Here is a 15,664-nt window from a genome sequence, read left to right as displayed (position 1 = left end):
TTTTACACTTAAGGGAAATAAAAGTATGTTTCTAGGGAAGGTTGTCCAGATTCATAGGTATTTTTAAGTGAATTACTGCAAATAAATGACACTGTGCATGTCACTGGGTGTGCAACAAAAGACAAAGATGATGCAGTATGTAAACACGCCTCAGGAGGAAAAACTCATTGCCAAGTTTTTCCTTAATTTATTTTAGAGGAAGTGTATTTTTTTTTTAAGTCACATCAAAGACTTTTATTGGTTGAGTTCCTGACAGAGCATGTGAAAAAGGATAGAGCTATAAGAAATCATCATACTTTGCAGGTAAGCACTGTGCAAGTGTTTTAGCTGTTTGGTCATATGAATACATTTATTGTACGGAAATAACATACTAAAATAAGAATTTCTGTCTTTCAGCCATGGGGAATCTGTTGCTGCTTTGTGCTTTGGTGGCTTTACTCAGCTGTAAGTATGTTTTCTCTTATGCCGAATTTTATTTTAGAATTTCATTAGTGTGAATGCTGAATCAGCATTCATAGTATTGTTATCCTGTGTCTTTATTATTATTCATATTATCCCTATGGTTTTCGGTCGCTATCTTCTTCAGCACACTTTCAGCTAGAAACACCATTCAACCTTTAAAGAGGTCTAAAGGCAATAATCTATTAGTCCTGTATTCAGCTTTTTGATATCTGTTAGTTTTTGATTAATTGCAGTTTAAGTTTTATGGTGTTTTTAGGCCTTTTCTGAATTTTACATTGGTTTCTATGGGAGCGGAATGTTCGCAGTAGAGTGGTGACATCATCAGATACAGTGGGAGAAGCTGTTTTTTGTTTATTGAATAATTTTCTCTCTAATTTGCTGTCACGGCTGCAATTTTGCCTCTTCATACACCATTTTCTCAAAAGTTGTAGAGATTTTTGTCTTCTTTCGGGTAATGCTTTTCTCATTTTGATAGGACCTACGGTTTTTCCACCAGGTGGCCAAAACCACAGAGAGTGCCTGGTCAGTCTCTCAATAACTCCCATTATAAAAGAGATCCAGGAGTTCTGGTGAAAAACACAAATGAAGGCTGTTTCTAACTCACCACTAATCCTTCATTTTCCAAAAATGGATCAGTCTCTTTGTTGAAGCCTCCTGGCTCTGTTAGTGAAATAATTATTTTGATAGGTCTTATAGTTTTTCTGTAATCTTCCATTTTGTGAGGTGAAGTTTTTTCTCAGCTTCTCCTCTGTGTGCGCTTGAAGTTGTGTGTCACTGTCACTCCCCCTCCCACATCACTTAATTCTTCACTCATGCTGCTTTCATTCCTTCATTTCTTCCCTTTTTTCAGTTATTCATTCTTTTTACTTCTTCTAAAAAAACCTTCCTTCAAATACACCAGCTTTGGTTATACATCATTTACCTTCTGTATTTTTCAGCAACATCTGTTTTTAAACTACACTATACAGTCTTTCTACAATTGTGCATTTTTGTTGTTTCATTCTTGTTTTTCTTTCTTTAACTCATATATAATTCCTTCAGATCTTCCTTCCTTCTCTCTCCTACTACGTTCCTTCACTACACTGTCTTCTTTCATATTAGTTTCACTTCTTTCTTTATTAATTGAAAACCAATTTATTTCTACTTCATCATATCATTCTCTTTCCACCCATTTCAGCAATGTTGAATAGTTTTTTAGCTAAACAAGTTAAGCTTCCAACTCCAGTTTTACATTTCAGCTTCCAGGATTCTTCAGCATTCAGCTTATTCAGAAATGCATTTCAGCTATTGTTGGGCAGCTTTGTTCAGCTTTCAGCATTCACACATATCTTCCACAGGAAATGCAATTTTCTAGTGAATCTATGATTTATTCTTTAATTGTGGGAGGACCCACATGAGTGTTATGTAGAAACGTGTCAGAAAATCTTTCTTTTGATTCATATCATATATGCTACATGTTGGTGTAAAATAAGTAGAATGTTAAACAGGTGAATAGGTTAAGTGTACAGTGAATAAAGGATTATCGTCTAGATTTAAATGTGCATTTACTGGAAATACCATTTACCCTCGGCTGTATTGACATGGACAAATTTTACTGAATAGGTGAAACAGGACTGCAATTTAAATTGATTGGTCTCTGACATTTCCCTGAAATGTGATTTTAACAGCAAGTATTGATAATATTTTCATTATACAATTAGATTAGTGATTAGTGTACCCAAGGATCAGTCAATCTGTCCATTACAAAAAGATTGCCTTCATTGCATTCATCTGTTTTTTAACTTGGAAATTAAAAGTATTTTTAGGTACACTTCTTAGGTTTACTATTTCTTTCTAACACAAGCCAAAATATCTGTTACTATTCTTTTTTGTCAGATCCAACTAGTGCTGGATGGGCAGGAAGGGAGTTCGTTCTCTCATTCATGCAGAATTATCTTCAAAATTATGATACACCTCGCTTTCAGCTCTACATCACTGCTGTTCAGCCCAATGCGAGAGTGACAGTGCAGGTGCCATCGTTAAACTTTAAGAAAGAGAAAACAATGAATACAGGAGATGTTGCCACCTTTTGCCTCCCTACTCCTGTTGAGATGTATGGCAATGTGAAGTGTCCGAACACAGTGCGCATTGAAACCTCGGCAGATGTGACTGTAACTGCCTTGAGCTACAAGCAGTACACAGCAGACACTGCTGTGATATTTCCTGTCACTGACTGGGGAACAGAATATTTCATCTTTACACCTACTGGAACTCCCCAAGGCTTCTTCAAAGAGTTCTTAATCACAAATGGTAAAGAGAGCAACAAAGTAGAAATTTTTCCACGAGCCTCAATCAGTTTCCAGGGTTATGTCTATAATAGCGGCAGCCAGATGGTAATAGATCTGCAGCCATATGAAAGTGTCCAGCTCCAGAGCCCACATGACCTTTCTGGCACCAGAGTTACCTCCCAACGCCCTGTTGCAGTTTTCACGGGTCACTCTTGCACCTGGCAGTTTTCAAAATGTAACTTTGTTTTTGAGCAGCTCCTGCCGGTAAGCGGCTGGGGATCCAGCTTCATTGTGCCTCCCCTGAGCATCCAGACAAAATATGACAGTGTGTTCCTCCAGGCCTCGCAGCCCACCAAAGTCACAGTGCAATATCCCAGCCGTCAAGATGTTTTGAGTTTGACTGGGGGGCAGTTTAAGGAGCTCCAGTACCACAGTCCTGAAACACTGTCCATTCAGGCTGATCAAGGCATTCAGGTCCTCCTGTTCTTCAATGGTGTCACACTGAACTTGAATAAATATTATGACCCTTTCTTGATGACAATCCTGTCTACAGACCGCTACTGCTCCTCCTACTCAATAAAAGCTATAAAGGACTTTGAAAATCAAATCCTAATTGTAGCACAGACCAGTGCCATAGCAGAACTCCGGATTGATGGTGTGAATCTCCCGGCTACTGTCCAGTGGAAAAAGGTTACAGGGACAGATTTCTCTTGGGCAGAGATGCCTGTCAAATACACACCTGGCAGGAACAGACACATTGTGAGCAGCTCAGGTTCCACCTTTGCTCTCTACACTATTGGTTTCAGCCACATGAATGGTTATGGCAGCCCAGCACAATGTCTACAGCCAGGTAAGGTGTGCTCACACTGTTTAAGGACTGATTATTTCCCTCACAAATCAGTTGCAAAGTGATGTTATGATAACCAGGATAAATACTGAAGAGATGATATACATACATTTACTGGAATGACATGGGCATTTTCTTGGTATTCTTTACGGTTTTCTAGGAAGAGGACCTTTGTCCTGCAGCAGTATCACCTGCAATGCCAATGAGGTGTGTGAGATGAAGGGGGGCTCTCCATCCTGTGTTGCCAAGCCAGTGAAAAGAAAACGTGGTACCTGCTGGGCCGTGGGAGATCCTCACTACCGAACCTTTGACGGCCGATACTATGACTTCATGGGTACCTGCACATATGTCATTGCTAAAAACTGTGGAACAGATGGCCAGCTTCCAGACTTTGAGGTTCTCGCCCAGAATGAGAACAGAGAAAGCCTCAGGGTGTCTTATGTCGGCTTGGTCACGGTAAAGGTGTATGGTGTCACCATCACAGTAGTTCGGTCTGAAACAGGTCGTGTTAGGGTAAGACTTCATATTTCTGTTAATAAACTATTTCAAATACAATGTTTTAATATGATCTTTACTTAGCTTATTATAAATAGTAAAGTATTTTTTGTGTGACAGACTGAAATGCAGACATTCATTCCTGTACATGTCTGTTATATACTCAGACTACACTATTTGTTTTCTTCTCTGCAGATTGACAACACTCTGTGGAGTCTACCAGTAGCCTTGAACAACAACAAACTGATGATGTTTCAGAGCGGTCGCTCTGTTGTCATTGAGGCTGATTTTGGTCTAAATGTCCGGTATGACTACAATAACTTTCTTGTGGTCACTTTGTCTGATAGTTATGCTGGTAAGACTTGTGGTCTCTGTGGCAATTTCAATGGCAACCCCAAAGATGATTTCACTACACCCTCTGGCACCCAGGCAGATGGGCTTGTGGCCTTTGCGAGCAGCTGGAAGGTTCCAGGGCTGATAGAAGATGCTCTGTGCAGAGATGACTGTGTGGGAGGGTGTGAGCGCTGTGAAAACAGCCTGATGAACATCTGGGCAGGTGACTCGTTTTGTGGGCTGATCACACTTACAATAAATGGGCCATTCAGCAAATGTCATGCTGCCATCGACCCACAAGCATACCTGGAAAACTGTAAATATGACGTCTGTATGGGAGGTGGCCTTCGACATTTTCTTTGCAAGGCACTGGAGGCTTACACTGAAGCCTGCCAGCTTGCTGAGATCCAGATTGAAGATTGGAGGACAATTGCTCAATGCCGTAAGTACTGTACAAAACACTGTATGTGCATACGTTTTCTTCTATGCTGTTGCAAGCATTTATTACAATCTGTTCTCCGTTTTCTCCCTCAAGCTCCCAAATGTCCAGCCAACAGCCACTATGAACTCTGTGGCAGTTCCTGTCCAGCCACTTGTTCTGATCCTACTGCTCCATCCAAATGCAAGCGCCCCTGTGTGGAGACCTGCACCTGCAATGCAGGCTTTCTTTTGAGCGGAAATCAGTGTGTGCCTGACACTCAGTGCGGTTGTACCCATGAGGGCCGATACGTCCCGGCTGGGGAATCGTTCTGGGCTGACCAGGGCTGTCAGCGATGGTGTAAATGTGTTGCTGGTAGCAGACGTGTGGAGTGCCAGGATAAAACCTGTGGGGCAGGGCAGCAGTGCCAGGTGGTTGAAGGCATTAGAAAGTGCAAAGCAGCCTCCCACAGCACCTGCCAGGCCACAGGTGACCCCCATTATAAGACCTTTGACAAGCAGAAGTTTGACTTCCAGGGTACATGTGTCTACCAACTAGTTGCACTCTGCTCCAAGAACAAGGAGTTAGTGCCTTTTGAAGTGCTGGTGCAGAATGAGCACAGAGGCAGCAAGGTGGTTTCCTACACCAAGTTAGTGGAGATCAAAGTGTATTCCCTCAGCATTGTCATAACCAAGACATACAAGGGTCGGATTTTGGTAAGTGCTGTGTGTTATCTAGTATGTGAAAGTTTAATTCTGAGTGATTTGTTCAGATTCTGTGTTTGATTTTTTTCATCTCTTTATGTAAATATCATGATGTGTCCTTCTCCAGGTGAATGATGAGCTACTCAACTTGCCTGTCTCGCTGGCAGAAGGACGGGTATCTGTATATTTGAGTGGCATGTTTGCTGTTGTTACCACAGATTTTGGCCTCAAACTCTCCTTCAACTGGGAAAGTGCTGCATTTGTAACACTGCCAAGTACCTACATGGAAGCTGTTTGTGGACTCTGTGGCAACTATAACGGCAAACCCCAGGATGACCTGATTCCCAAGAATGGTGACAAACCTGTCTCACCAGCAGACTTTGGTGACAGCTGGCAAGTGGCTGAGATCCCAGGCTGTGTTCGTGGCTGTAAGGGGGTATGTCCTAGTTGTGACATTACCCAGAAGGTTCAGTATGAAACAGGAGATTTCTGCGGTATACTGACAGACCCCAAAGGGCCTTTCCGTGATTGCCATGCTAAGGTGGACCCAGCTGGCTTCTTTGAAGACTGTGTTTATGACGTTTGCATGTACAATGGTAGGAAGGATGTGCTGTGTCAGGCTATTACAGCATACACATCTGCCTGCCAGACCGCTGGGGCCACAGTATACAGCTGGAGAACCAGTCAGTTCTGTGGTGAGAAATACATGAATTTAAATTAAATAATTTATATAAAAAGTACAGTCAACATGGTTTATTGTAGTAGTATAGAAAGCAAATATTGAAGAAATTAATTTAAAAAAAATAAACTTTAATTTTACTTTATTCTACTGCTCTGAGTGTAGTCCTTGTTTATGTGTACTTCACAATGTGTTTTCTACTTTTCTAGGGTTTTATGCAGTTTTGTAATACCTGCCTCGTGGAATCTGTCCTCACGTTGCCTTTTATGTGTCTTGTGTACAGCTGTGAAATGTCCAGCCAACAGCCACTATGACATTTGTGCGACTGCCTGCCCTGCCACTTGTCAGAGTCTGGGCCCTCCTCAAGGCTGCCAGGGTCAGTGTAAGGAAGGCTGCTCCTGTGACGAGGGATCCATCCTCAGTGGAGATACCTGCGTTCCCTTTTCTCAATGTGGCTGCTTCTACAAAGATCGCTACTACCACGTCAGCCAAGTGTTTTATCCCAGTGGGCAGTGTGAAGAGGAATGCAAATGCACACAAAATGGAGAGGTATTGTGATGAAGTAAATAATAATTTTAACTTTATACTGGTTGGTGTGAACTCTTGGACTTTTCAACCTTTCTCTTGTGTCTCTTTTTCTCAGACTGTGTGCAAAAAGTTCACTTGTGGCCCAAATGAGAAGTGTAAAGTAGAGAATGGCATCCAGAAATGTCACCCTGTTGGTAACGGTGTATGCCAAGCCTCTGGTGACCCCCATTACCGCTCTTTTGATGGGAAAACATTTGATTTCCAAGGCACCTGCACCTACACACTTTCCAAGAGCTGTGGGCTGGAAGGTACCCACCTGGTGGCCTTCTCTGTTGAGGTGGAGAATGTGGAATGGACCAAGATGAAAGCCAAAGGGGTGTCTGTCACTAAGCTGGTTGCTGTGGAGGTCTATGGCTTCACTCTTATCATGAGGAACAACATGTATGGAGTCCTGGTGAGTAACGACATTAAATGTTCATGTTCTTCGTATAACAAAGATTCATATTTGGAAAACAATGGAATCTGTTGGTTCTGTCATGTAGCAGCACATAGTATAAATGCAGAGAGACATAAACTTGTCAAATATATTTTAACATTCTTTCCCTCAATAACCCTCGTCCCTTCTTTAGGTAAATGGAGTGTTTAACTACCTTCCCCTGAATCTAAATGATGGAGCTGTGCTCGTTTATCAACAAGGCATGCGCTATGTTGTTGCAACAAATTTCGGACTGCTAGTCACTTATGACCTGGTCTACCAAGTGACAGTCACAGTACCTGGTACTTACCGTGATAAAGTCTGTGGCTTGTGTGGCAACTTCAATGGTGACCAAAAAGATGACTTCCAAATGCCCAATCGCCAGCTCACCACCAACGTCAATGAGTTTGGAGGTTCCTGGAAGGTGACTGTCCCTAATGTGGTGTGTGACAATGGCTGCGAAGGGGACTACTGTCCAAAATGTGACCCAGCTCGCAAGGCTGTGTTTTCAAAGACCACTAACTGTGGAATGGTTACGTCACCCAGTGGACCTTTTGCAGCGTGCCATAAAAAACTTGACCCACAGCCTTACTTTAATGACTGTATATTTGATGTGTGTGTTGCCAATGGTGATGAAAAGGTGTTGTGTAACAGCATTGCATCCTACGCCTTCAACTGTCACATGGCAGGAGTGGATGTAAACAACTGGAGGACTGCTTCATTTTGTCGTAAGTTAGGAGGAGTCAACCTCTTATTCTCATCTGCCTTCTGAAAGCTATTGTGCTTATTAAAACTAAGAACAGGTTCTACTCTAAAAGTTTCTCTTCCTGTCTTGTGATCATTTTTAGCCATGAACTGCCCAGCCAACAGTCACTATGAGGTGTGTGCAGATGCTTGTTCTGACCCCTGCCCAGGCCTCACACAGATTGTTCAGTGCTCCACCAAATGTACAGAGGGCTGTGAATGTGACGCTGGCTTTGTATTCAATGGACAGACATGTGTTAGACTTTCTGAGTGTGGCTGCTATGAGAATGGAAAAACCTATAAGGTAAAATTCAGCACCAAAAAGCCATTTCATACACAGTAATATACAAGTGTTTGCTTTTGAGGATCGAAGGGGCCTAAGCTACTCCCCACCATGCTAACTAGGAAATAAAGATGCCTTTACTTTTTCCACAGTACTGTGGCATTATTGTTGACAAGGCCCTGCCTTTTTGAGTCATAGAAATGGGTACAGAGGATTTCTCCTGACATATAACTATCTGGCTGTCTAGATTTCTTTCTTGTAAAGATTGAATGAACATGGTCTAGACCCTTCTATAACGTGTAATGTCTTCTCCTATTTTTGCCTTTGTCCAGCCTGAGGAGGTTGTGTATGAAGACGACTGTAACACGAAGTGCACCTGTAATCCAGCAAAAGGACTAATCTGCGAAAAGTACTCCTGCCCTCAAAGCACCAAATGCATGGTCAAGAAAGGAATCAGGGCCTGTTACAACACAGGCAAGGCAAATAACTGCACTGTATTACCAGATTTAACTGTTTTTGACTTGAATTTATTAAATTCCCTTTATAACCTGTGTAGATCCCTGCAAAGATGCTAATTGTCGGGTCAAGGAGCGGTGTCTTGTTGAGAATGGTGAAGCTGTGTGCGTCCCTGATTTCACTGGAATCTGCTGGGCCTGGGGTGACCCACACTACCACACCTTTGATGGTTACAACTATGACTTCCAGGGCACCTGCAAGTACATCATCTCTAAGACTTATGGAAACTTGGATGGGCTAGTTCCTTTCTCAATCACAGAGAGAAATGATAATCGAGGAAACACAGCAGTTTCCTTTGTGAGAGAGGTAGATGTATCTGTATATGGGTACACCATTACCATTGTCAAGAGCCAGATTGGTCGAGTTATGGTAAGATTTTTGTTTATTTTCTGATGTGTTTGATTTGTAGTATTTCATTCTACAGTGTACAGTATTGTTTATTCTAGTGTTCTAATCTGTTTCCTTTAGGTGAATGGGGAGCTGCAGAATCTGCCATTAAAACTGGGTGACGGTGAAGTTTCAGTATACCAGAGTGGTCTCACTGCAGTACTACAGACTAACTTTGGCTTAGTTGTCCAGTACGACTGGAACTGGGAATTAGTCATTAAGCTCCCCAGCAGCTACTATGGCCTCGTCTCTGGTCTGTGTGGTAATTTCAATGGTGACATTAGTGATGAGCTCCTGAATCCAGCCGGGAAACCTGTCTCCTCAGTTATAGAGTGGGGCAAGAGTTGGCAAACCCCTGACCAGGACAAAGATCATCCTTGCTGGGACACCTGTGAGAAAACCTGCCCTGCTTGTGATGGTAGCCAAGTTAAGCTCTATGAGACTGAGGCTTTTTGTGGGGCCCTCGCAGCCAAGACCAATGGTGTGTTCCAGAAATGTCATGGAAGTGTTGACCCGCAGGCCTTCATGAACAGCTGTGTGTATGATGTGTGTATGAATAAAGGAGACAAGAAAATGCTGTGCCAGGCATTGGCCTCTTACAACAAGCAGTGTCGTCAGCAAGGGATTATCATCAAGGACTGGAGGAAACAGTTTAACTGTCGTGAGTATCTCAGTAAACAATTTGTCAAAGAATCTTTTGAAATATTCTTTATTTGACTGATGTCTTTTAATTTCTGCCCAGCAATGAACTGTCAACGCAACAGCCACTATGAAGACTGCGCCAGCCCATGCCAGCCATCCTGCCCATTCCCTGATCAAAAGCAGACCTGCAGTGGTACCTGTGTTGAGACCTGTGTGTGTGATGAAGGTTACGTCCTCAGTGCCGGTGTCTGTGTGCCTATTAAAACATGTGGTTGCTCCTATCAGGGTCGCTATTACAAGCCCGGCCAGCGCTTCTGGGCTGATGAGCCCTGCACTCGCCTATGTGAGTGTCATGCCACAATGGGCATGGTTACATGCCGTGAGGCATCCTGCTCTGCCAAAGAAAGATGCACCATAGTGGATGGAGAGCGTGGCTGCCATGCCATCAGTCATGCCACATGCACAGCCTCAGGTGACCCACACTACCGCACTTTTGATGGCTACAAGTATGACTTTCAGGGGACGTGTGTATATCAGCTGGTGGGACTGTGCTCTCAGCAGCCTGAGTTGGTGCCGTTCAATGTGACTGTGCAGAACGACAACCGGGGAAACAAAGTCGTATCCTACACAAGGACGGTCACGTTGTCCATATATGGCATTACCCTCACCATCAGCAAAGAATTCCCCTACAAGGTCCTGGTAAGTATGGATGGATCAGTGTGGATATATGAAACATAATGTTGTTGATTGATTGTTGAAGTCATCAGACACTAATGTTAGAAGAAACAGCATCTACTCCCATTACAGTACTGAAAAATAAGACACATCCATATTCAAATAATTGGGTGGTAATGCCCTCTGCCATAGACATTTAATTGCTGACAGATCCAGACAGACATAACCAAAGTAAGATTTAAATACCCTTCATGTAGGATTAATAACAACAGAAAGATTGTTAAATCTATTATTATCTAATAATATTTCTCCCTCCCTTTTTTTTCTGCACTTCAGCTCAATGGGCAGCTTGCTTCATTGCCACTGAATTACGATAATCAGGTGGTGGTGATTCTCAGTGGCCGGACAGCTGTAGTCAAGACAGCTGCTGGTATCACTGTGACCTTTGACTGGTGGAGCACAGTGAGAGTTACTCTGCCCAGCACCTATCAGGGTGCAGTCTCTGGTCTTTGTGGCAACTACAATGGAAAAGCTGAGGATGACCTGACCATGCCAAATGGCCAGACTGCCACTGATGGAGCCAAGCTGGGGGAGAGCTGGCAGGTGGCCCTTGTACCAGGGTGTTCATCAGTCTGCCAGGGGGCAGGGTGCCAGGCCTGCTCCGACTCTGAAAGTAAAGCGTACCAAGGCGAGAAGTACTGTGGCATTATTTCTGACAAGACGGGGCCTTTCAGAGATTGCCACAGCCACGTGGATCCTGCTCCTTACTTGGAGGACTGTGTGTATGATGCCTGTCAGTATCATGGTCATCAAAGGTCAGTCTGTGATGCAGTGAAAGTGTATGTCTCAACCTGTCAGAGCTTAGGAATCACCATCTACTCCTGGAGAACAGATACCTTCTGTCGTGAGTTTTTTTTTTATGTTTTCCTTTAATGTTTTCATGATTCAAATCTCTTATTTCAAAATGTTTCCTAAATCTTCTATCTTGTTTTTCTCTCCCTCTTCCCATCCTGTTCCACAGCAATGGTGTGTCCAGCTAACAGCCACTATGCTCTGTGTGCCAAGGGTTGCCCACTCACCTGTGCCAGCATAACCTCCTTTGCCACTTGCGACAGGAGTTGTACAGAAGCCTGCGAATGTGACGAAAATTACCTCCTGAGTGAGGGTACCTGTGTACCTGTGGGAGACTGTGGCTGTTCGTACAATGGTCAGTACTACAGGAAAGGAGATATCTTCTATCCTGAAAACGAATGTGCAGAGCAATGCATCTGTGGAGAGAATGGTGCAGTGTCTTGCCAAAAGGCCAAGTGCCGTGCAGGAGAGATCTGTAAAGTTGTGAACGGAGTGAAAGGCTGCCACCCTGAGGGACAAGGCAAATGTGTGGCTTCAGGTGACCCCCATTATATTTCTTTTGATGGAAGGAAGTTTGATTTCCAGGGTACCTGTGTCTATGTGTTGGCCAAGGTTTCTGATGATGACAAAGGGCAACTGACACCATTCACTGTAACTCAGGGGAATGAGAAATATGGAAATGGAAAGGTAGCTGTTACCAAGTCAGTTGCAGTGGCAGTTTATGGTTATGTCATCTACATCCAGCAGCGAGTGCCATGGAAAGTCATTGTGAGTGGAACAGCATTTATCCAGAATAGTATTGTGGTTTCATTTGTACATAATTTAATTTCAACCATGAAATAGTTTCTGAGATTCCACTTGTTTCCTTATTCAGGTTGATGATGAACTTTTCAACCTTCCTCTCTCCCTGGACAATGGTCGTGTCAGAGTCACCCAGAATGGCCTCAACATAATTGTCGAGACAGACTTTGGACTGAAAGTCCTCTATGACAGTGTCTATTATGTTGAGGTGATTGTGCCTTCTACATATCAGGGTAAGATGTCTGGTCTTTGTGGCAACTACAACAAGGATGGTGGTGATGACTTCTTACTTCCTGACGGCAAACAAACAAACAATGTCGATGACTTTGGGAAAGCGTGGGTGGTGGACTTGCCTGGATTTCGGTGTGGAGGTTGTGGAGGACAGTGCCCAGTGTGTGATCAGGCCAAGGCTGCTTTGTATGAAAAACCTGATTCCTGTGGCATCATAAGTGCACCTGATGGGCTTTTCAAAGCTTGTCACAGTAAAGTTGACCCAGCAGCATATGTGTCTCATTGTATCTTTGATGTTTGTGCTGTGGGTGACAACAAAGATAGTCTGTGTAACAGTGTGCAGGCCTACGCTTTGGCCTGCCAAAGTGCAGGAGCTCAAATCCAGCCATGGAGGAGCAGCTCCTTCTGCCGTGAGTTACACAAAACCTAGAGTGAAGAAATGTCCCTTGGTTTTTCTTTACATTTCTTACAAATGTCTTCTTGTCTTGTAGCTGCTTCCTGCCCTCCACACAGTCACTATGAGTTATGGGCCAACACCTGCACTGAAACTTGTGCCGGCTTTATTTACCCATTTTCCTGTTCTGCAAGCTCTTTTGAAGGATGTCAGTGTGATGCTGGCTTCGTTTTTGATAGTGTCCAATGTGTTCCCTTGGAAAACTGTGGATGTCTGCATGACGGCAGATATCTGACGGTAAAACTACTGACATTTTACTTTGATATCAAACATAGTAATTGTGCTACAACACAAAGTTAGTCAGGAACAAAATACCTTTTGCATCTAAAAATAACATGACATTGTCTGTTCCTGTCATAACATTTACCCATGTGACCTGGAAGAGAAATCATTTGAACATTATACAAAATATATGTTTCTAGGTGGGCCAAGCAGTGGTGGACAAAGACTGTAGCTCCAAGTGTGTGTGCCAGGCATCTGGGCTGATGAAGTGTGAAAAACTGTCCTGTGCCAGTGGGGAGGAATGTGGTTTAAGAGATGGGGTCAGAGGTTGTCACGTTAAACAGGGCCGCTGTAAGATCAACCATATTGGCCTCCTTACCTCCTTTGATGGCATGTCTGGAGTAATAGAAGCTCAGGGGGCGTTTGATATAGCCTCCCTGTGCGACGAGAGCACAAAGCTGTGGTTCCGTGTGGTCGTGGACGTCAGGGTCTGCAGTGAAGGGGCATCTCCTACTGTTGCCTCTGTGTACGTTTTCTTCAAGCAAACCATTGTCACTGTGAACAGCCAGCAGGAGACATGGGTGAGAAGAGTTGCCTGAGACAACATAGTTTCATGTTGGCAGTAATAATCAGGATATTGTCAATTTGTCTAAATTGATTTTCCTTTTTTTATGCCATGCAGGTAAATGGTAGGAAAGTGTCTCTTCCCAGCAAAGTGATGGATGAACTATCTGTCCAAATCTCAGGCAATACTGTGATCATCGATATTGCATCAGTTGTGCGAGTCACCTACTCAGTGTCACAGAAGGTCACTGTTATTGTTGATAGCAGCCTGTCTGGTAAAATGTGCGGTGCCTGTGGAAACTACAATAACAACTCCAAAGATGATATGACGACTGCAGATGGGAAAATCGCCACTGACGTGTCTGTGGTTATTGGCTCCTGGAGCGCTGGGGACTTTTCTAGATGGTGAGTGTTTAAAACACACACCGCTCAGCTTCACTTTTCACCTTCAATTCTACTTAGAGTGGAAGTTTTAATCTTGAACTCAATCTTGCCCTTTATTATGCAAACTGCAGACTTAATTTGACCACTGAAATAATCAAGTACAGATCAGCAAGAGATGGGATGGTGCTATGACCATTCAACCGCTTATTCTTTTAACAGCAAGAACTAAACAAGGACTCCACAGAGCCCTTTTAAAGCAATGAGTGTGGTTTTTAATTGCATTTGGTCCAACTTAATTAACAAATGCCAGAGAATCCTCTATGGCAATTACTGATAAAAAGCAGGTGAGAGTGACAGGCACGACCAACAAAAGCTACCAAGCTTGCAATCCAATCACTGCTTGTCATCCAAGGACACTTAAGACTCATCTGGTGCGATATTAATTTGATCCCTTGTCTAATTTTGTGTTTTAACTTTCAGTCAGTCCCTTAGAGAATTACATTTTGTGCATCCTCCTTTATGCAGAGTAGTTGTCTTGTTTCATGAATCCTCTCAACACCACACCCTAACCAAGACAAGAAATGACTTCTGAGTGTTTGCATTTGCCTTTAAAATAAAGTTTCAGACATTTTGCTTATAATCTGTGTTGTATTATGAGTAAACAGGACCTTTTTGCTCCACTGCCCTTTGACTGCAATGTTTTTTGTCTCATTTTAGTGGCCTGTAGAAATGTTGGTTCTGCTGTGAAAGAAAGCAGCCGTTATACAGGTAAAAACTAAAGTTTTTGTCCTTTCAGATCTATGACTTAAAAATTCCTTGTGAAATAAACAGTTACTGACATCGTGCATTTTACCCCCATCAAACAGGATGAAGAAGAAAGTGAAGTTGTTTGGCTAAACTTGCTGGTTTACAGGCAATCTTACTTTTCATTTATTTCTGCACTTCCTCTTGATTCATGAAATGGTTTTGGGTTGTTACTGACAGTCTGGTCTGTTGTTCACTTTAGAATAGTAGCAAAGTTTGTCTCATTCTTGATAAACATCTCCATCTGGTGGAGGATGTAGTTATATCCTTTCCTTTCCACATGACTACAACTGAGAATAAGAAATAATAATAAAAACTGCATCTCTCTATCAAGTTTTACGTGTCTGTGTTTCACAAAATATGATCTCATTACTGTTCTTACCAATAAATACTTTTTCATTACTCTGTATGTTTGACTTATTTGTGATTATTCCCCAAATGTTTACTGTTTAATTCTACAAAACCTCTAGAGCAGGGTTGTCAAACTCTAGTCCTTGAGGGTTACTGTCCACCAGTAACCAAACCAGTCCAAACCCATTTAACAAATATCAAATGCAACTCAATACCAGCCTTTCCTTGCTCAGTCAGTCTATTTCAGCCTTAAATATGATTATCCTTTCTGCTGAAGTAAGGTTCCTGGTTCAAAACCCAGCAGGGGCCCTTCTCTGTGGGGTCTGCATGTTCTCGAGAGGGTTTATCGCTACTATTCACCTGTATTAGCGTTGAGTCGCGCTATCTGTGCTGTAATATACGCTGTAGGTATATTAATTGTCTAGCTGTATCAGCATAGTTGATGTAAGATCTGTCACATCGTTTTCTTTAGAATGTTTATTTGAAGTAGTGCTCTATGTTGATTTAGTGTTTATATAGAGTAATAAATTCAGTTTATATTTGGAA

General features: G+C 42.8%; 1 protein-coding gene across 1 annotated transcript; it reads left to right on the top strand.

Annotated features, from left to right (window-relative positions):
• Positions 1-214: 214 nt before the first annotated feature.
• On the top strand, positions 215-15,176 carry LOC113122827 (IgGFc-binding protein-like). Its single transcript, XM_026294434.1, has 23 exons — positions 215-303; positions 397-444; positions 2,338-3,579; positions 3,737-4,089; positions 4,267-4,846; positions 4,940-5,538; positions 5,654-6,221; positions 6,489-6,754; positions 6,849-7,187; positions 7,363-7,936; positions 8,057-8,256; positions 8,568-8,709; positions 8,792-9,120; positions 9,220-9,799; positions 9,881-10,479; positions 10,792-11,359; positions 11,477-12,075; positions 12,182-12,749; positions 12,831-13,030; positions 13,216-13,596; positions 13,698-13,984; positions 14,681-14,731; positions 14,830-15,176. Exons 2-22 carry the CDS (start codon positions 399-401, stop codon positions 14,688-14,690), a joined length of 9,030 nt encoding a protein of 3,009 aa, XP_026150219.1. The 5' UTR covers positions 215-303; positions 397-398; the 3' UTR covers positions 14,691-14,731; positions 14,830-15,176.
• The last annotated feature ends 488 nt before the right edge of the window (positions 15,177-15,664 follow it).

Source organism: Mastacembelus armatus, chromosome 16 (assembly GCF_900324485.2).
Source record: "Mastacembelus armatus chromosome 16, fMasArm1.2, whole genome shotgun sequence".
NCBI lineage: Eukaryota > Metazoa > Chordata > Actinopteri > Synbranchiformes > Mastacembelidae > Mastacembelus > Mastacembelus armatus.
The sequence above is the reverse complement of the archived record's forward strand: the minus strand, read 5'-3'. Positions and strand labels throughout refer to the sequence as shown.